This window comes from Stegostoma tigrinum, chromosome 3 (assembly GCF_030684315.1).
Source record: "Stegostoma tigrinum isolate sSteTig4 chromosome 3, sSteTig4.hap1, whole genome shotgun sequence".
NCBI lineage: Eukaryota > Metazoa > Chordata > Chondrichthyes > Orectolobiformes > Stegostomatidae > Stegostoma > Stegostoma tigrinum.
The window spans coordinates 42,972,667-42,994,553 of record NC_081356.1 but is presented as its reverse complement, the minus strand read 5'-3'; the positions used below and the strand labels follow the sequence as shown (position 1 = coordinate 42,994,553).

The 21,887-nt window shown below is 40.7% G+C and overlaps 1 protein-coding gene across 49 annotated transcripts in view; it reads left to right on the top strand.

The window, feature by feature from the left end:
* Positions 1-21,887, top strand: part of LOC125450923 (receptor-type tyrosine-protein phosphatase delta) — a 2,532,553-nt gene that overhangs the window by 2,192,136 nt on the left and 318,530 nt on the right. For all 49 annotated transcript variants that reach the window (XM_059644541.1, XM_059644540.1, XM_048527343.2 and 46 more), the window contains one exon: positions 14,673-14,818. In XM_059644541.1, coding sequence (XP_059500524.1) covers positions 14,673-14,818 — 146 coding nt within the window. The remainder of the gene's footprint in view (positions 1-14,672; positions 14,819-21,887) is intronic.

Here is a 21,887-nt window from a genome sequence, read left to right as displayed (position 1 = left end):
ATGCACAGTGATCACAAAGGAGTTAACCTTTAATTGATTAGTAACATATATTTGAGACTTGTGCCATCTGCGCTTTTAATTCTGTTGCATTATATTGACTAGAAATTTAAAAATAAGCACTGGGATATATCAGAGATAATAAAGTGTGAAGCTGGATGAACACAGCAGGCCAAGCAGCATCTCAGGAGCTCAAAAGCTGACGTTTTGGGATGAATGAAGGGTCTAGGCCTGAAACGTCAGCTTTTGAGCTCCTGAGATGCTGCTTGGCCTGCTGTATTCATCCAGCTTCACACTTTATTATCTTAGATTCTCCAGCATCTGCAGTTCCCATTATCACTGGGATATATTACATTTGATACTGGACCTGATACTGGATACTGGATTTGATATGAACACAAAGTGAGGAGGTATGCAGTCAATTCTTAGAAGCAATGACAGCCCAAATAGAACCCTTTAATGTACATATGCATCTTTTTTCCCAAACTAACACCCTGTCTTTATCCAGCAAGAAGCAAATATATTGCTCATAATCTTTGCTGATAACATGGAAAAAATTGTTGCATTTAGATGAAACGTTTTGCCCAATTAAACTGGCCTGTTTATAAAGAACATGTCAGTAATACTGGAAAGGTGTGCTTGATTTCACTGATTCGCAGTGTCCTTACTTCTGTGCCAAGAGACCCAGGTTCAAGTCCCATCTGCTCCAGAGGTGTGGAGTAACATCTCTGAGCAGGTTGGCGAGAAAATATCCGAGTGTAATCAGCTCAGCTTCCCAACTAAGGCCAAAACCTAATGAAAAAAATAGACAACGCTTTGCAGGCACATGTTAAAACCTGGGCAGAAATTGCATAGTGCTGTAGTATATTTATGTAATAAAAAATGCCGCATTAAGCCATATGGGCAAATTTGACTGTATATGTTTTAAGTTTGCAAAAATTGCACCTAGTGTACAGTACTTTAATTTGAAGCAGTGATTTGTTTATTAAGCAATTCTGTAAATTGTGGCAACATGTGAAGACAACTTCATAGTTCAACTGGCTGTATTAATCAGATCTAGAATGGAATTTGTGTTTCCTATTTGATGGTAGGGACATGGCGTTTGTTATGAAACAGAAAGTGCTTGAGAAATCCAGCAGGTCTGGCAGCATTTGTGGAGAGAAAAACAGTTAACTTTTTTGGGAAAATTGGAGTCCCGTGGCTTGCCTTGGCTGTGGCTCGGCTGATAGCATTCTTGTCTTTGAGTCACAAGGTTTGTAGTTCAAGTTCCACTCCACAAATTGAGCTCAAAATCAAAACTGACACTTTCATGAGCGTGCTGCACTGCTGGAGGGCTGCCTTTTCTCTATGTGATGTTAAACCAAAATCTCATTGACGAGCTTCAGTGGATGTAAAATGTCCAATTGTGTTATTCTGAAGAAGAACAGAAGAGTTCTATCTGGGGTCCAGGCCACCATTTATCTCTCAGTCAACACAGCGTAAAATAGAGCATACGATCATTATTTCATTGCAAATTAGCTGACATGTTTTGTATGTGACAATTTTTGGACATGCTTACAAGGTTCAAACACCAAATTAACAAATAAAGAATATGGTCACAGATAAAATCACATAATGACATAGCACAGAAATAGACCATTCAACCCCTTGAATCCATGACAGCTCTCTGAATTAGTTCCATTTCTCCATGCTGTTTAATTTTGTTTGCTTCAAGTATTAACGCTACTCTCTTTGAACGTTAGTATTGAATCTTTTTCTGCCAGCTTAACAGGTGGTGCACCCCAAATCATCATAACTCATCAGCCATTCTTCTCTTCTTATCTCTGTTTTGTTTTTGCCAATTATTTTACACCTTCCTTTTATTGGCTGCTGACTCCTTTAGATTTTTGGATTGCAGGTAACGTCACCATTATCCGTCTGAACCATAGGGCTGCTCGGTCATCAGAGAGAGACCGCTGGTTTTGGTGTAACCTGAGGGTCACCACACATCAGGTGGGGGGAGACACTGAGAGGAGAATCCTTTGTAGTTACCTGAGCTGGTCCAGAAATTGAACCCATGCTACAAGCATTATTTTGGATTGCAAACCAGTCATCCAGCCAGCTGAACCAACTGGATATCCTAACTTAAAGAACAAATTGCACTTGAGTGAGGTCAGGTATGATTCTAAATCACTGCTATGTCACAGCAACAACTACTCAGGCAATAAACTTACTGAATGTTTAACTATATGAAGCTAGATGTACTTGCTTTGTCACAGAGATCCGATGTCCCTGAGCTGGCCTATTGCAATCTCTTATGTCGTCATAGGGTCGCAAGGTGGCTCAGTTGTTAGCACTGATACCTCACAACACCAGGGACCTGGGTTCAGTCCCACCCTTGGATGACTGTCTGTGTGAAATTTTTACATTCTTCCCACGTATACATGAGTTTCCCCCAGGTGCTGCGGTCTGCTCCCACAGTCCAAAGATGTGCAGGTTAGGTGGATTGGCCATGTTAAATTGCCCGTAGTGTTCGTGGTTGTGTATGCTAACTGGATTAGCAATGGGAACTGCAGGGTTACAAGGATAGGGTAGGCAGTGGGTCTGGGTGGGATGCTTTTCAGAGGGTTGGTTTGGACCAGCAGAGTTCTGGGAGCTAAGTAAATATTTAGGGACCGCTACTTGATATCTTTACGTTGGTAAGAATGAGAGTTTAACTAGCTGCAGAATATAGTTGTTGCTCAGAGCAAGTATTTGCAGTGAGCATGTTGCATTGAAGACTGCTTCACAATAAGGTGCTAATACAATAAAAGGAAAATATTATAATAGCTTTTCGATACAATGCCATTTAGAGACATGACACTGCCAAGGGTGGCATTAATATAAGCATTCAGATGCTGCAAAGGACTGCGTTTTCAGCAGTATTCAGACATTTTACAGGGTGTTTCAAATTGCTGCAAAGAACAGTATTTGCTCCACCATTGAGAATAGTGCTGTTTTTAACAATGAATTATTCTGACTTGATTGACTTACAACAGTTCGTGTATTTACGGGTGCACAATTTTTGAAACTATATGTGCCTTTATAGACCCCCAGCAAATACAATTACCACTAGTTTGGCTTTCTCAAAATTAGTCACTGAAATCCAGTAATTGTGATAGTTTCTGGTTCTGCTTCTGCCTCACAATTACCCACCCAGTGGTCTAGAAGTTGGGCAGTATTTTAGTTCATTCTAATGTCCTTGTGCTCACCTTTTTAAATTTGAGAATTCTTTTGAGCATGCCAGCTACGCAGTAAAGTGGGGTAAATGCTGTTGGCCCATGTGTAATTGTTAGTCACATTTCATAATTTAGAATCATACAGTGAGGAAGCAGGCTATTTGGCCCTATCGAGTCCACACTGACACTCTAAAGAGCATCCCACCCAAACCCACCCTGCTAACCCTATACCCCTGCATTTCCCATTGCTAATCTATCTGGCCGACATAGGCAGCATGGTGGCTCAGTGGTTAATGCTGCTGCTTACTGCACTAGGGACCTGGCTTTGATTCTACCCTTGGGCGACTGTCTGTGTGGAGTTTGCACATTCTCTCCGTGCCTGCGTAGGTTTCCTCTGGGTGCTCCGGTTTCTTCCCACAGTCCAAAGATGTGCAGGGTAGGTGGTTTGGCCATGCTAAATTGCCTGTAGTGCCCAGGGATGTGTAGATTAGCTGGATTATAGGGGCTGGGTCTGGGCGGGATGCTGTGAGGGTCGGTGTGGACTTGCTGGGCCGATGGGCCTGTTTCCACACTGCAGAAGTTCAATGATCTGTGATCATCTCTAGACATATGGGCAATTTAGATTGGCCAGTCCACTTAACCTGCACAGCCTTTGACTGTAGGTGGAAACCAGAGCACTCAGAGGGGACCCATGCAGACTCATGGAAAATGTGCAAACTCCACACAGAGGTTAGAACTAATCTGAGATAACAAGGTATAGAACTGGATGAACACAGCAAGACAAGCAGTATCAGAGGCTGCTAATGCTGCTTGGCCAGCTGTGTTCATCCAGCTCTGCACCTTATAATCTCAGATTCTCCAGCATCGGCAGTTCTTACTATCTTAGAACTAATCTGGTTGCTCTCGAAAAAAGTATTTTGGAAGAAATGTTGCTGAGGAGATAATCTTATCAGGCCTTCTAAAACAAAAACCCCAATGTCCAGGTGAGCTCGACTACTGCAGTAAAAGACCTAACTGTCACAAATTATACATTGCTCACATCGTGAAGTGTGCACAGGTTTCAGAAATAGTTGGTTTTAAATCTGATATTTTAGCAGGGCATCTGACGAACTTTGAACTGAACAATGGACTTATACCCAAAGAACTCCTTCCAGTTGTGGTCCAAAAAAACAACAATTACTGTGATGGGAAGAAATGCAATCATTATGTCCTTGTTCAATAAGAGTTTTAATGACAAGTTCAACAACTGCAGGCCAGTCAGTTTAACTTCAGTTCTGGAGAATCTTCTTAAAAAGTATTATTTGGTATAGCATCAGTTGTGATATGGATAAAGTATTGGATTAATCCATGGAACTTTGTTAAGGGAAAGTCATGTCCAGTAAACTTGCTGGAATTTTCCTTTCAAGAGGGTAACACAGGGTTGATAAATACCATGCCGTTGATGTGGCGTATGTGGACGCAATAGACATGTGAGAGAAGTTTTTGCTGAAGGAATAGAAGAGACAGTAGTAATGTGGGTATAAAATTGGTTCAGGGATTAGAGCAGAGAGTAATTGTTAATGGCTTTTTTTGGGGCTGGAATATGGTTTGTAATTCAGTTCCCCATTGGTATTGGCACACTTGGTTTTCCTGATATGAATGATCTAGATCTTAGTGTACAAGGAACTATTTCAATGTTTCTGAATGATAAAAAGCTTGAAAGCATTGCCAACTATGAGGAACATAGTGAAGATCCTCAAGGGATGGTGACAAGTTCGAGGACAGAGCAGATGAAGTTAAATTTGGAGAAGTGAGGTAAAACATTTCGGCGCAAAGAACATGATGTGATCATACAATATAAAGAATACAACTCTGAAGGGAATGCAGGAGCAGAGATGACCTGGGTATGTACCTTCAGACGGTGAGGCGATGATCCCGTGGTAATATTGTGACTATTAATCCAGAAACTCAGTGAATGTTCTGGGGAACCAGTTTTGAATGCCTGCCACAGCAGAGTGTAGAATTTGAATTCAATAAAAGAAAACCTGAAATTAAGAATCCACCAATGACTGTGAAACCATTGCTGATTACTGGAAAAATGCTATCTGTTCAATAATGTCTTTCAGGGAAGGAAATCTGCCATTTTCACCCAGGCTGGCCTACATGTGACTCCATACCTACAGTCATGTGTTTGACTCTCAACTGGCCTCTGAAATAAAATTGTGGAACCAATGTATATTTGAAAGCCACTCAATTCAAATACAGCTCGGGAAGAGCAAAAAACACTGGCCAGCCACTGATGCCCACATTCCACAGGTGAAAAAAAATACACGAAATGTAGCAAGTCAGGTCGAGGGAGTTGTTAATAAACCATAAAGAATTCTAGACAAAAAAAAACCCGTAAGAACTGCATTTGCTGAAAACCTGAAACAAGCTGGAGCGTGACTGCCCTTGTTTTGATAACAAGACAGGTTTTGACCAGTAGTGCATAAGAACTTTTGTAAAACTAGAGTCAGTAGGAAATCGGCAGCTCACCACCACCTCAATGACAAATCTCAATGGATATTATTAAACTGGAGAGGGTTCAGACAAGATTTACTGAAATAATGCTGGGAATGGTGGGTTTGAGATATAAAAATAGACCAGAAAGATGGGGACATTTTTTCACTGGAGTGTAGGAGATTGAGGGGCGACTTTATTAATTTTTTTTAAATCATGAGTGGCATAGATAAGATGAATGACAAGGGTCTTTTCCCTATAGTGGGGAAGTTCACAAGTGGGGGACATATTGTAAGCTCAGAGAAGAAAGATTTAAAAAGGACATGAGGGACAACTTTTTTACACAAAGTGGTTTAGTTTTGAAATGAACTGTCAGAGAAAGCAGTGGATGCAGGTACAGTGACAATGTTTAAAAGATATTTGGATAAATTCCTGAAAGGGAAAGGTTTCGAGGGATATGGGCCAAGTACTAACAATAAGGACTGGTTTAGTTTAGGAACATGGTCAGTATGAACTGGTTGGACTGAAGAGTCTGTTTCCATGCTTTATGACTCTGGCAGTTTGGAGAAACAATGAATGCTGATCCAGCCAGTGATTCTCACATTCCATGAATGCATTAAAAATAATGGTATGTGCATGATAGCTCATCTTGAAACTTCCTTTGAAGTAAACTTCAGCACATTGGGAAAATTAATACCAATTATCATTTCCTTTCTTGGATGGGAAGGATTGATCTTCTGATCAGAATTTCTGTCTGTATGAATGTGATGTCAAGGGTTTTTCTTAAAGCACTATGTGTATCTGAGCTTAAAATGTATGTTGTATTCTGTCTTCCTGTGACAGCGAGTGCTTTCTGTACAATGTAACTTCTGGTGCCGTTTCTTGTGGCCGGAGTCATGGATAAACCCATTGCCATTGCGCATGCGCATCTTCCTTTGTGCTATATATTTACAGTAAATAAACTGCTTGATAATTGAGAAATGAATAAAACTATCAAGAGTATAATTTTGAAAGTCCTAAGTCTAGCAAATTTTCCAGGCTAACTATAAAATAATCAAAATGATTTGGAGATTCAGCTTAGCTTGTGGGTCTGCATTTTCCTCAGGAATGTGCTTTGCAGGTGGGGCCATTTTGCAGCCCTCAAACTGCATGACCATGTTGTTTCCCGCAAGGTTCAGGTTCTTAATACAGTGAAGGAGGAATCCGGAGGTAAGCTTGTCAGAAGGTCTGTCTCACCAAATAATAAAAACTTTCACCAATTACACCATCATCGGTACCAGAAGGTAACACATTCTACGATGCGAAACTGGAATTTATATTACTTGTAATCCTGCTAGCTTGTATTAACTAAGAAGGCATTTAGCGCTCTTGCCTTTATTACTCAGACTATTTAGTAGAGGGGCTGGGATGGCATGTTGAGGTTGTCTCGTACATTAGTGAGCCCTCTTCTGGAGTACTGTGTACAGTTCTGGTAGCCCTGTAAGAAGGATATTATAAATTGGAGAGTGTTGAGAAAAGATTTACTGGGATGTTGCCGTGACCTGAAGTTTAAGTCATGGAGAGAGACTGGATAGGCTGGAAATTTTTTTGCTGGAACATAGGAAGTTGAGAGGTGACCTTGTGGAGGCTTATAAAATTATGAGGGGCATTGATAAGGTGAACAGCAAAGGTCTTTTGCCAAGGATGGAGGAGTTCAAAACTCGGGGCATATTCTTAAGGTGAGAGGAAAAAAACTTAAATGGTACTTGAGAGGTACCTTTTTCACACAGGGTAGTTTGTATGTGGAATGAATTACCAGAGGAAGATGCCGGTACGATTAAAGCATTTTAAAGACATTTGGACAGGTGTATGAATAGCAAAGGTTTAGAGGGATATGGACCAAACACAGTCAAGTGGAGACTCGTTTGGCTTGGGAAACTTGGTTGGCATGGATGAGTTGGGCTGAAGGGTCTGTTTCCACATTTTATGATTCTATGACTATAACAAGCTAGAACTTGCAACCAAAGTGCTGGTCTTTATTACAACCTCTTAAAACTGTCGTTCTTCAAAGAGTGGAGCATTGACTGTGCTGGAATCCATTTCTATCTGATCCTCAGGCAAGCATTAATTTTGGCCAAAGCTAACTGTACCTAATCAATATCTTTGAGATAGAATGAACAGAAGATATTTATTTCAATTTCACAGCAGAGTGTCTGTCAATTGATAGGCATGTACAGATAGTTTTTTTTTCAGGCATCGGAATTGTTTTTGTTCCTAGTCAGCCAAAGCTGTCATTCGATTTAAATCACAATACAACTGATGACAGCATAGATGAATGTTTTGTAATTTTTTTCATGGAGTTCTGGTACTATCTCCATTGGAAAATACATGTGAATAATTATGTAAGGCTGGTCAATGCAAAGGTCAACTTATCTTTGTAAGATAGATTGCTGTGATGAATCACTGCATTAAAAGCATATCCATATTTTGACATTTAACGGTAAGAAAACCGTTTAAACTTGGCTTTCAGCATGTGCGTGGCTCCTCAATATGGTTTATATTTTTTTCAAGAACTTCAAACATGACAAGCTTTTAACAGGGACTGCTAAATCACACACCATTGTTTTACACCATAGGCATTCTCAATCCACACAGAAGTCAGGGGAAAAAGCATGGGGTCATAAATGTGAAGGAAAATATGATGCCCTCCAAAATTAAGTTTGTGCTGTGATTTGTGAAACCAAATTCAGCAACTATCTTAAAGAATTGCTCCAACTTCCTGTCTAATACCACATTGAAAATGAATAATACTCTTTGTTTAGTGTTGCATGAATTATGAATGTGCATTTCAACAATTTTCCTATCTGTCTTTCTCACCTTTCTGAAGGCAGAAACTTGGACGGGAATATGGTTATATCAGTGGCCTCAGCTCTCCGGTGCCTTAACCACTGACTAACCTTCAGTTGTAATTTAGTGTCAAAGCTGCTTGACCATAGTGACCCTCAATTGTAATTTAGTGTCAAAGCTGCTTGACCATAGTGACCCTCAAATCAAGCTAAATTGTGCTCCTTGGGTGAACAAAATCCTTCTTACAATGGAATGTCTGAAGTTTCCATTCTGAATAACTTACTAACAAAAGTGCACTCCTAAACATCACAGGTTTCAAAGACCTTCATTTCACTGCGCTATTCATTTCAGACAGAAAGAGAACATTCTATTTTTTTCATGATGATAGAAAATTTTCTTTCACACTGTGTGAATGCACGGAAACATCCAGATACACACACAAACATGGTCACTGAGCCTAGATACTTAGTGGTCCAGCAGAGAGTAGTATAAGAATAATTTGACTGATTTTGTCATTGTTGGCTTGGTGTGTCAATTATGTATTCAATTGCTCTCAACCCTCTGCCCTTTCTTCATAGACCTGTCAATGTTTCCTCTTCACCATTCCCTGATACACTGGTGGGGAAGGTGACCAATTTGGTGATCCCTGCTTCTTTGCAGTGAGCTGCCTGTGTCCCTATGGAGTGCATTGTGCCCTTCATTTGCTGTTGTTGATATGATTCTCTGAACTTGAGCTTCTGTGAAATTTGAACAGTGCAAAGCCCAAATTGTTGATGTAAGGAACTAGAAATTGGGGATGTATTTGAGTGAGTACTTTTTTTGGCTTTTTTACTTTTTGATGGAATTTTCAAAACAGAACTAGCTCAATCAGCACAGATCGTTGAGCCAAGTTAATATTTTAAACACAGTGCAGAATTTCATTGGGGAGGTTGGGGCTTAGAAAGAGATGTTTACTGACCTTTCTCCCTGGATGAATTGTAGGGTACAGCAATGATATGCTGCAGGTTTACCTTAAGTTGGTGGGAGCAGGACTTCTGTCCCTTCAAGGAAAGAAAGACGAGTTCTGTCCCTGAGAGCTGCCAATGCTCCATCTCAAGACTAGGATTATGGTCTCACCTGTGCAAAAAAAGAAATATAGCCCACTGCTGGGATTGCAAGTGTGAAGAGCCAGCCAGTGAATCCCGGGCTCTCGTCATAGTAAAGATCAGAATGTGTGTGGTGGGTGTGGGCACTTCTGGTTGCAAGGCAATGTAGAGTTATCAAGGTCCAGTGGGTAACATCTTTGGGCGAATGCCCCTATCGTGTGAAATATACGGCTTGAAGGTTGTAACTCTGTTTCTTTCCATCTTTTCATCAGTTACATTAAAAAAGCAGCCTACCCACTTGCCTATGTCCTTTGTAGGTATTTTAAGTAAACTGTTCAAACAATGCCAATTGTATCATGACGTGAATGCTGTAATGTTCAGGTCACTTGAATTGTTAATGAACCCGCGTGGGCCCCAGCTATGCCTGCCTCTTTGTAGGTTATGTGGAACAGTCCCTCTTCCGCACCTACACAGGCCCCAAACCCCACCTCTTCCTCCGGTACATTGATGACTGTATCGGCGCTGCCTCTTGCTCCCCAGAGGAGCTCGAACAGTTCATCCACTTCACCAACACCTTCCACCACAACCTTCAGTTCACCTAGGCCATCTCCAGCACATCCCTCACCTTCCTGGACCTCTCAGTCTCCATCTCAGGCAACCAGCTTGTAACTGATGTCCATTTCAAGCCCACCGACTCCCACAGCTACCTAGAATACACCTCCTCCCACCCACCCTCCTGCAAAACTTCCATCCCCCATTCCCAATTCCTCCGCCTCCGCCGTATCTGCTCCCATGATAAGACATTCCACTCCTGCACATCCCAGATGTCCAAGTTCTTCAAGGACTGCAACTTGCCCCCCACAGTGATCGAGAACGCCCTTGACCGCGTCTCCCGTATTTCCTGCAACACATCCCTCACACCCCGCCCCCGCCACAACCGCCCAAAGAGGATCCCCCTCGTTCTCACACACCACCCTACCAACCTCCGGATACAACGCATCATCCTCCGACACTTCCGCCATTTACAATCCGACCCCACCACCCAAGACATTTTTCCATCCCCACCCCTGTCTGCTTTCCGGAGAGACCACTCTCTCCGTGACTCCCTTGTTCGCTCCACACTGCCCTCCAACCCCACCACACCCGGCACCTTCCCCTGCAACCGCAGGAAATGCTACACTTGCCCCCACACCTCCTCCCTCACCCCTATCCCAGGCCCCAAGATGACGTTCCACATTAAGCAGAGGTTCACCTGCACATCTGCCAATGTGTTATACTGCATCCACTGTACCCGGTGTGGCTACCTCTACATTGGGGAAACCAAGCGGAGGCTTGGTGACCGCTTTGCAGAACACCTCCGCTCAGTTCGCAACAAACAACTGCACCTCCCAGTCGCAAACCATTTCCACTCCCCCACCCATTCTTTAGATGACATGTTCATCATGGGCCTCCTGCAGTGCCACAATGATGCCACCCGAAGGTTGCAGGAACAGCACCTCATATTCCGCCTGGGAACCCTGCAGCCTAATGGTATAAATGTGGACTTCACCAGTTTCAAAATCTCCCCTTCCCCCACCGCATCCCAAAACCAGCCCAGTTCGTCCCCTCCCCCCACTGCACCACACAACCAGCCCAGCTCTTCCCCCCCACCCACTGCATCCCAAAACCAGTCCAACCTGTCTCTGCCTCCCTAACCGGTTCTTCCTCTCACCCATCCCTTCCTCCCACCCCAAGCCGCACCCCCATCTACCTACTAACCTCATCCCACCTACTTGACCTGTCCGTCTTCCCTGGACTGACCTATCCCCTCCCTACCTCCCCACCTATACTCTCTCCACCTATCTTCTTTACTTTCCATCTTCGGTCCGCCTCCCCCTCTCTCCCTATTTATTCCAGTTCCCTCTCCCCATCCCCCTCTCTGATGAAGGGTCTAGGCCTGAAACGTCAGCTTTTGTGCTCCTGAGATGCTGCTTGGCCTGCTGTGTTCATCCAGCCTCACATTTTATTATCTTGGAATTCTCCAGCATCTGCAGTTCCCATCATCTCTGAATTGTTAATGAACTTCAGTTTCGAATGGTCGCCTTCTGTGATGTTATCACTTACTTAACATGGGAATTACCGCAATCAGCAAACCTTTTCAGAGTGTTTTTGAGATGGTCAGTGTTAAATCATACACAACTTGTTTTTGGTGCAATGACAATGTCCCATGAGTGAAGATAAAAGGTGCAGTCATTTGAAAATTACAGGTTCTGCTCAGTTTTCTTTTATACATGGAGAGGATCTGTCCAGAGGACAGTTGGAAAACAATATCGTCCAGGGAAAAGCGAAGATACTTGCTGCTCTGGACTCTTGCAGAGAATTAAGTTCATGACACTGCTCCTAGAACCAGCAGTCAACACTGAGAATTCTGCAATTTAAAGGCAGGGAGAATGCTGAGTCAGCTTTCTTCATTTTTCAAAGTGTATATAGACTTGAGGTGATCATTGACATGGGGGTCTTCCTATTGGAAGTAAGAATTGCAGCTTTCAGTTGGTTGTAAATCTGGGACTGTAAACTGAATGTACTGTATCAAAGGGAAGTGTTTTCAATTCATCCTGAGAGGATTGTTGTCAGGTGTGCTTTTAACTGAAGTAAATCAAGCTCCATTTTCTAGCCATTGCCTATGAGTGGTTGGAAAATCTAGCCTGAAGTCCCCATGAGGAATGGTGTGTGTCTTGAGTACAGAGACCAAGCAGATATTGTTTAGCTCTACTCCCAGTCGCACCATACATCTTCAGTTATAGTTCTCACTGAGCACGAAGACAGGGACCAATCAAAAGGCTTTGAAAAACACTGAGATGTCTTGTCTTACTTTGCACCCTACCACATCTAATGAATACACTAGTACCATAGGTTTCACACATTGATGGGTGGCAGCGAGGTAATTAGATTTTTCCTTCCCATTTTGCTCAATTTTGAGTGCTGCATAAAAAGGGGAGGTTGTAAATAGCTGCCAGCAGTCTATCAACAATCCTATACTAATACCTAGACACTAACTTCTCACTGCTGTAGTCACTCTGCAGAAGTTCAGGAATAGCTCACAGAACCAGGGACATAGCAGCTGTTATTTTAAGTTAATGCGGTCAAAGAAGGAAGTGAAGAGAATGTATGAAAGCAGTTGATGTTACAATACCTTGAAGCATCAATGGAAACACAGCCTGCAACACAGCACTTTGAGACAGAAGCTTACTATGCAGTAAATGATTTAGTCAGGCTGCATTGTCAAAGAGAAGCCGTTCGGACGCCAAATGGTATCTGATTGGTGGGAGGAGAAGAAAATGATAAAAGTGACATTGTTATGCCAGGTTGGGCAGATTTTTGTTTGCTGTTTCATGTGATGTAGCCCTCGCAAGGCAGTTCAAGTGTATTTATTGTTCACCCCAAATGATACTTGAGAAAATAGTGATTCACCTTGAACCATTGGAGTCCATCCACTGTAGGTACAAGTTCTATTCAAAAGTTTTCAGCAAGGAAACCAGACCAAGACAAAAATTGGCGTGGAAGAAATTTGTGGACTTTTTAGTTGGGACTGATGGATGAGCTGAGAAAACGAGCTAATGTTATCATGAAAAATATGGAGAAAAATGTTAACTGATCAGCTGCATTTTTGAGTTTCCAGGAAAAACAAGTTGCATAAACAGAGTTACCAGCTGAAAATAAATATCTGTTTTCAAACTTCTAGGCAGATTACACATATTTTCATACTGCTGACCATGCTTGGGCACTTTAAAGTGACCGGTTTATAATGTCCTTGTTCTGTTTAGTTTAGTTTTCTATTAGCTTTGGCACACATGGTTAATTCTATACTTTTTGACTCAGCATTAAAAAATTGTGAGCACCTTGCTGATATCACTGAAGTTGAGGTTTTAGCACCAAATGAGGTATCTCCTCCGTATCTGCAGAAGTGTTCTTCACATAAAATGCGCAGCTGACTGATATTGAATACAATGTTGTTATATCTGCCTGCTTTTATAATCACATCTTTATCACAGTTAAATAGGGCAAGTGATGTATTAAGTTTGCAGGTTATCCTTGCTACTCCCATCCTTCTAAACAAAAAAAAATGAGATTGATGCTACACATAGGCACATACTTCTTGCGTCTTCAACATAGCATATGTAGAGTTTACTTTCAGATTTGGTTAGGGCATGTGCTGACATTGTGCTCATCTGTTGAATACATAAACATGTTGTTGCCACTTAATTGGTTTGCATTCCATGTAACCAGACTCCCTGACGCTGTCTTCAAATTTGAAATAAATATGGTTTCTTCACGGTTCCGAATAGACTTGTAAACCCATTAAAAACAGTGCGTCTCCCTGACACCGATCAGGGAACCAGATAAGTTCCAGTTGGGTACTCTGATAAAGGGACTGCATTGGAGGCATTATAACCCAAACCACTAAGTTAGAAACAGATGTGATCAGGTCAGCCACACATTTTGCACCTCGCCCAGTTGCACTTCCAATGTGGTGGGTGCTTGATCCAAATCTGGGAGTTTACCAGTGGGTGGTTAGTTTAAAATTACCCCCATGACTCATTTCTTTTTCATCATCGTCCAACAAGAGCTCAAACTAAACCATTGTTTCTTGCTTTGTGGTGTTTTGCATTTATATTCAACTTGAATTAATGTGAATGTGCAATGTGCCAGCCTATAAGCAGTAAAATATAAATTGAGATGTAACATCCTTACATTAGAGTTTCCTATTACCGAGGGTGGAAAATCCACAAATTAACCCAAATTATCTCTCAAACCCCTGTAATTGAAGAGACAGTGCTGTTTCATCTCAATTAACCCATAATTTAGAAAATTGATCCATCTTTTCAAATTCTTGCTTCAGAATGCTTACCCTGAGAAGGCTGCCCCACATGCCTTTATAAACCCCATTTGTTTTTATGGGTGTGGAGTCAAAATTGTTGCTGGAAAGACTCCCAAATATCTAGTGATAGTCTGTTGATACTTAATCTGTTTAATGAAATGTAACATTGCTTAGCAACCAACGTTTGAGTTTTGTCGAAATGTGATTTATTATTTTCCTTTCTTTTTATAGCACCACCAAAGTTTACAAGAACTCCCATTGACCAGACGGGAGTCTCAGGAGGGGTTGCGTCATTTATCTGCCAAGCCTCAGGAGAACCGAGGCCCAAAATTGTATGGTCTAAAAAAGGAAAGAAAGTCAGCTCTCAGCGATTTGAGGTATGACGTCTATTATTTTCTCACCAAGAAATATGCTGTAAGGTTCTCATTATAAACCTCCCATTTAATTTTGTTTCCATATTAGAGCTCTGTTGAAATGCTTTGAAGGAGTTTAAAGGTGCTAAAGATGGAAATTTGACAAGTCAGCTATCTACAGTTGGAATCTGAACTTGTTTGTTTATATGGACTGACCAAAGTATCAATATAATTTTAATTTTCGTCTAATTAGTTCACTAATGTTGGTTTATTTTGAGATGATGCCTGATTTTAAAAATCTTTCAACTGTCAAGTGGAAATGTTACCAACTCGTGAAAACTGTGAACTCACTGTAACATTCCGGCATTTGCCCCACCACGACATCTTTTACTTTGGATTTTTTCAAGGATCCTTTGATGAATGTGCCAGCTGAGGATAGAGAACGCGATACAAAGATAACACAAACCAATGGTGTTTATTGCGTGTACATTGAGGAGTTAGAGCAAAGGGTGACTTGTGCCTCTTTTGGACAAGTGTGATGTGCTCTAACATCATCCTGATATTGCTCCTTACAGACATGCTTATTGACTATTGTTAGAGTATTGATATAGTTCACCCTTTACTCATCACCATAAATCACTTGTTATGATCACGACCTCTTTAAATTTATAACTCTTCCTTTTTGAACTAAATCAAACATTTCTTTACTTGCTGAACAAACTGCCAATGCAACTACTTTCTGGGTTTAAAGGATGCATAAGTATTCTCTCTCTTGGCCTTTCACTCTTGGTCACTCGCTGTCCCGCTTTCGCTCTCTTTCTTTCTTTCTCTGTCTCTTCTCCTCAATCAGATACAGAGGTGAGTATGTACCAAGGTGAGCTGATTAGAAGTCCCTTGTTTGTTCTCTAAGTTGAATGCAGTTGTTGTAAAAGCTTTGAGGCTGCTTAGACCTCATTCTACAGATGTCTTCACTGTCATGCCAACCTATGCACCTTAACCACCATATGCCCCTCACACCTCCTGGTCACCTGCGCAGTCACTAGCCCAGTTTCCATGGTGGACAGAATTCAAGAGATAGGGTGAAAAGAAAAAGAATCTGATGTAACTTTCACTGTTGCTTACTTGATGGTTTAAAAAAATCCAACTCAGCTTTTAAATCTTTAAGCGCTTAATTTTTAAATGAAGCGAACACACTTCTAATCAGATCTCATATCAAAGACAGGTAATCCTTTAACAGCCCCATTAAATTATCCTTCAAATCCTTACTACTTGCTGAGATAATTGTGCCTTTGAACCTCAGTCAGTTCAAATAGTCCTGTGAGTTTGGGTTTCCCACCTGTGAGAGCCACACTTTCTTTCCCCTGCCTCCAAAAATTGGATATGTTGGAAATGGACATGGTATTTCGCCCAGTTTTCACACATTGTTTTTAAAGGCCTGGCTCCTGCCCTGTATCCAGAGAATGGAACAGATAATATGAATTCATCACGTGCTGTATTATTCGACAGAAAAATTGATCTGCTTAGTTTAGCATGACTGTTTTCATTATGTGTCCTCTATTTGCTCTTTTTTGACATTTAGGAGAAAGTTGAAACACTGTTAGAGTGGGACTAAATCTGTAATTGCAGAATAACCTTACTCGAGAGTAAAAGCAAAAGTCATCAGTCATGATAAGGCAACACAAATTTTACAGTGATTGTTGAATTCAATGGTACTGAATTAGTAGAAAGTAACTAACAGTTGCAACTGCTGCACTAAATCTTACCTTTTTACACTTCACTTTCTCCTTTTGCAATGCCCTATTTGACCTGTCACAGTCCTTGGGTTTTGCACATTTATTTCCAGTTTGAGTTTGCAGGAGTTTGGCCGAAAAATTCTTTCTGTAGAATCACTCGGATCAGGAACATCAAAATAACTCTGTTAAACATAGAAAAAAGATGTCTACAATCTAATGAAATGTTTTTAATGGAATTGAATATCTAAGCTTGGCTTTGCCTCTCTCTTGGGTAAGACAAAATATCTAATTGTTACAGTAGCCATTATGTAATGGGTAAAGTGGAGACTTAACACTTTATATACGGTGACAAAATTGAAGAGCCCAATGCCATGCCAAAACAAAATTACTGTTATTGTCACATTCCTGTAAAGAACCTGTTCAGATAGTGAACAGGTGAAATGCCTCTTTAATGTATGCAAGAATAACAGTGAAATAATAGTGATTTCTTCCGAGGAGATCATTTCAGAAGTCCATTAGTCCACTCAGATTGATATATAAAACTGCAAAATTTTCTTGTCATGTGTAACTGAAATTCATAAGCTGTCTTGCGTAAATACAGGAATAGTAACATATATGGCATCAACGTACATGTTGACCAAATTCTAAAACGTTCCCTAATTTCACAAAGTTCATCTTAAAGTCAGCAGCACTGGAGAATTTAAATTTACCCATGTTGTTTAAAGATATTTGATTCTGAGACACAACATTTCATGTTTGCCTTAAACTATAAATAAAGGTTCTTTCATGTGATGTATACTGTATGTGCAGTACATATCTAAATCTGGTAGTTGCTTGATGCTCTCCAGAATCCTTGATAAAATAATTTGTTTGAGATCTTAGCTGAACAAGTATCATGTTCATTTTTACATCAGTAAAAATATTTAAATAGCTTAATATTTTACTTGTTAAATGTTTTTCCATTAATACCTTTACGTGTAATTGATATAATATGGGTACTTATTCTCCTTAAATTAGAATTTCAGTTTTTTGTCATCTTTTGCCTTGTGGACTTGGTTGCAAGTCAAACCTTGAAGTGTATGCCTGTACATTTAAGAGAATGCATTCACTACAAGACTTTAACCTCAACCTCTGCCTGTGCTAGGTTAGTTGAGCTTAGCCAGGTAGCAAGTTATGCTGCTATAACAGTTTACTGTCCACCATGGGGAAATACCAGTGAGCGTTCACACTACTGACTATTTTTATTTCAAAATAAACTTTATTTGTTTAAAAAAAAGTCTTCATGTACTTATATAGTCACTGAAGCAGTTCAATTCTGTATAACAGCTTATTGAGAAACAAACATTGGAGTTTGACTCTGTCCAAAAAACAAACCAAAGGCGTTTCTTACTTGTACAGGACTATATTTACTTATATTTGAGGCACCAGCAGAGTCTGATAGCTGAACAGGCCCCAATGAATTTCATCAGAAAGACCGTAAAGGGTAGTCTTTTACCACTGTCCCTTGGCAGTTGCTGCCACAAGCTTTGTGCGTCTCTCAGCATGTGGCCGTGGACTTTGGAATGTGTCGGGCTGCAAAATTTGGACAAGGTCAGCTCCTTGCTCTGGAAGGCTAACAAGTTTCGGGCAGATCAAACGGTGGCTTTCAATGAGTTGATGGCCCTCTAGGTGCAGTCAATGTTTGTTTTGCGGTGCATCCTCGGTATCAGAATGTGGATTCACACCACTGATTGTTATCACTCAGTCTTCCAAATGGAAATAATTGGAATAAGGATGGCAGGTGTGAAAAGGATTCAGCTTAATTTTCTGGTCAAATTACTGCCAACACCTCACTATTTGGATTGTGTGTGTAGAATCACCATTTACGCACTAGACCAACGTGAAAGATACATGTGACACTATATTCCAAAGAAAAACATGCATTGAAAGACAAGGAGAAACATGGTGTAGTCAAAAAGCCCCTTGCTCATTTGCATTATCAACTCGGGCTTTTTCTGTATAATTTTTACATTGTGAAACACTCTTAGTCAGTGCCATTTTCCCTCATTTTGCTCCTTCACCTTTCCTCTGTCACTCACTGTTGAATAAGTTTAGCTAAGAGGGAGGAAAATCTTTGAACTCCTTACTGTTAGCAGTCTCCAAAGGTTTTGTGAACTTGAATCAACAGTGTGATGAACATCACATAATAATAGGCTTAGATTCTCTCAATTTCCAAAAGAATGTGGTTTTAAAAACTGTACCCCCTAATTCTAAGCCTCCTCACTGTGTCCTGATTTAGATGAGGAAAGCAAAGGCCAGGTGGATTGCACATATTAGCACAGAACTCATCATGTATGGTGTTTGGTTGTTTATGCTTTATTGTGTTAAAGAAATTGTTGATCTCCATTTTGAAGTTGCCTAACATCTCCAACCATCCACTCAGCTTTAAATAAGTAAAGAGGGGACATCCTAGTTTCAGTGCTAATTGGCCCAGTTATGATTTTAACATCATGCGCCCTTCACTTAGATCTCTCCACTGAAAAACAATCATTCATTTTTAGCCTCTTGTATCATGGAATTGGAAGGTCAGTGTCAGTTTAGATGGAAAATTGCTGAAGAATAGAAGACAATGAGCCATGATATATAGTTACTATTCTGAATGGAGGTTGGTAGTCAGTAGTGCTTCCCCAGGGGTCAGTGCTCAGGGTACTGCTTTCTTGATATTTGTGTATAAATAAAGTGACTTTGATGTTGCAATGCAGAGTAATATTTCAAATTTGGAGGACTGGGAAAGAGTAAAAGTGATAGAAATCGACTATAACAGGAATGTCCGTGAAAAACAGAACCTGGGTTTGGTTTGCTAAGATCTTTAAAGGTGACGCTAAATATTAAATGAGTCCAGAGCATAAGGGATCTTGGGCTTCATAAATGTAAGTATTGGATCCAAAAGTGAGGAAGTTGTTCTGATCATACAAGCTAGGAATAGAAGTAGGCCCCTTTAGCTTACACCACCATTAAGTAAGATGATTGCTGATGTATTTCAAATTCCACATTCCCGTTTACCCCAAATAAAATTGGATTCACCTGTCTAACAAGAATCCATCTACAACTCCTTTGAAATATTTAAATAACCATCCTGCAGCTCCTCAAAATTTGACAGTTATTCTGTTTACGTAATATTTTATTCTTTGACAAAGAATTGTACAGTCAGACAACATGGAAACTGACCTTTTGGCCCAACTAGTTCATGCCATCCAAATTTCTCAAACAAAATTAGTCCCATTTGTCCGTGTTTGCCCCATATCCTTCTAAAACTTAGCTATTCATACAGCTGTCCAAATGTCTTTAAATGTTGTAATTGTATTTATGTCTACCACTTCCCCATGATGTTTATTCCACCTACTAACTATCCTTTGTGCGAAAAAGCTTCCCCTCCGGTCCTTTTAAAATCTTCTTCCTCTCACTTCAAAAATATGCCCTCTAATTTTGAACACCCCTCTCTTAGGGAAAAGACCTTTGCTATTCACCTCATCTGTGCCCCTCATTATTTTATAACTCTCTACAAGATCACCCCTCAACTTCGTATCTTCCCTCCTCTACACAATCTAAGTCATTGATACAAATTGTAAAAATCTAAAGTCCCAGCACAGACTCCTGTTGGACTGCATTCATCAGAGCCTGCCTATTTGTGTATTCTGAGCTTGTTTTCTGCCAGCCAGCTAATCTTTAATGCATATCAAAATGAGCTTCTACTTTGCACAATAATGTTTCATATAGAAGCTTGTCAAATGGCTTTTCAATTCAAGTTCATTGCCTCCTACAGGCTTCAGTTTATCTCCAACACATGATATTCCTTAAAGAACTTCAATAATTTAGTTAAATGTGATTTTCTTTTCACCAATGTTGGCTTTTCCAGTTAGCCTTAAGGTTTTTGCAGTGTCCAGTGCTAACCTCCCCAGTAATCAATTCTGACACCTTCCCCATAACAGACATCATACTAACGAGTCTATTGTTTGTTGTTTTCCATTTCCATCCTTTCTTGAATAAAGGATTATATTTGCTACTTTGCAGGCTGATGATACCTTTCTGGAATCCAGTGAACTTTTGAAAAATAGCACCAATGCAATATCTTCCTCATTAACCATCTCTTTTAAAACCTAAGGATGAAGTGAATAAGGACCCAGAGAGTTGTCAGCTTTCAGTTGCAACAGTATTACTTCGCCAGTGATTTGTAATTTCACCAAATTCCATTTTTGCCTTTATCTTCCTGATGTATGGCTATCATTGTGATGTTTTTTGCATCCACTGCAATGAAGATAGGTAAAATATGTGTACATTTCATAGCTTTTTCCTTACTATCTAATTAACTCCCCAGTCTCTATCTTGAGAGGACCATCGAGAGGACCCTTTTCTGATGAAGGGTCTAGGCCTGAAACGTCAGCTTTTGTGCTCCTAAGATGCTGCTTGACCTGCTGCATTCATCCAGCTCCGGACTTCGTTATCTCGGATTCTCCAGCATCTGCAGTTCCCATTATCTCTGAGGACCACCACTCCCTTGACTTTTGTTTTCCCTTGAAATACCTGTTGAAGCTCTGCTGTCTGTTTCTGTTAGAGAAAACACAACACTATATCCTGCATGACAACAGCATCCCTATGCCTCCACTTCTCACCTTCAAACAACCACCAAACCTCAAACAGACCATTGTTCACAACAACCTACTGAGCCTTCAGGAACACAGCGACCACAGCACCACACGACCTGGCCGTGTCAACCTTTACAAGACATGCCACATTATTGACATGGATACTATCATCACTTGCGGGAACACCACCACCATGTACACAGTAGGTGCTCGTGAGATTTGGCCAATGTTGTCTACCTCTTAGGCTGCAGGAAAGGATGCCCGAGGCATGGTATATCAGAGAGACCATGCAGACGCTCTGACAGTGGATGAATGGATACTGCGCAACAATCACCAGGCAGGAGTATTCCCTCCCAATCGGGGAACACTTCAGTGATCAAGGACATTCAGCCTCCGATCTTTCATTCGTGCCCTCCAAGGTGGCTTTTGAGATGTACAATAACACAGAATTGCCGAGCAGAAACTGATAGCCAAGTTCCCATGAAGATGGCCTCAATGGGTTCATGTCATGCTATATGTGACCTCACCACATGTGTTTGTAAAATCATCTTCACTGTTCTGATTTGACACAATCTCTTTGTTAATTAATGATCTCTGTACCTTAATGAGTCGATACAGTTTTGGATTACTTGTTAATCTTGTTAGATCCTTGTCATGCAACTTTTATACCCGTCAAGTTATTACGGCACCATCTCTATTTTTTATTTTTTTGTAATTATCTCTCTGCCTGTGTATTAA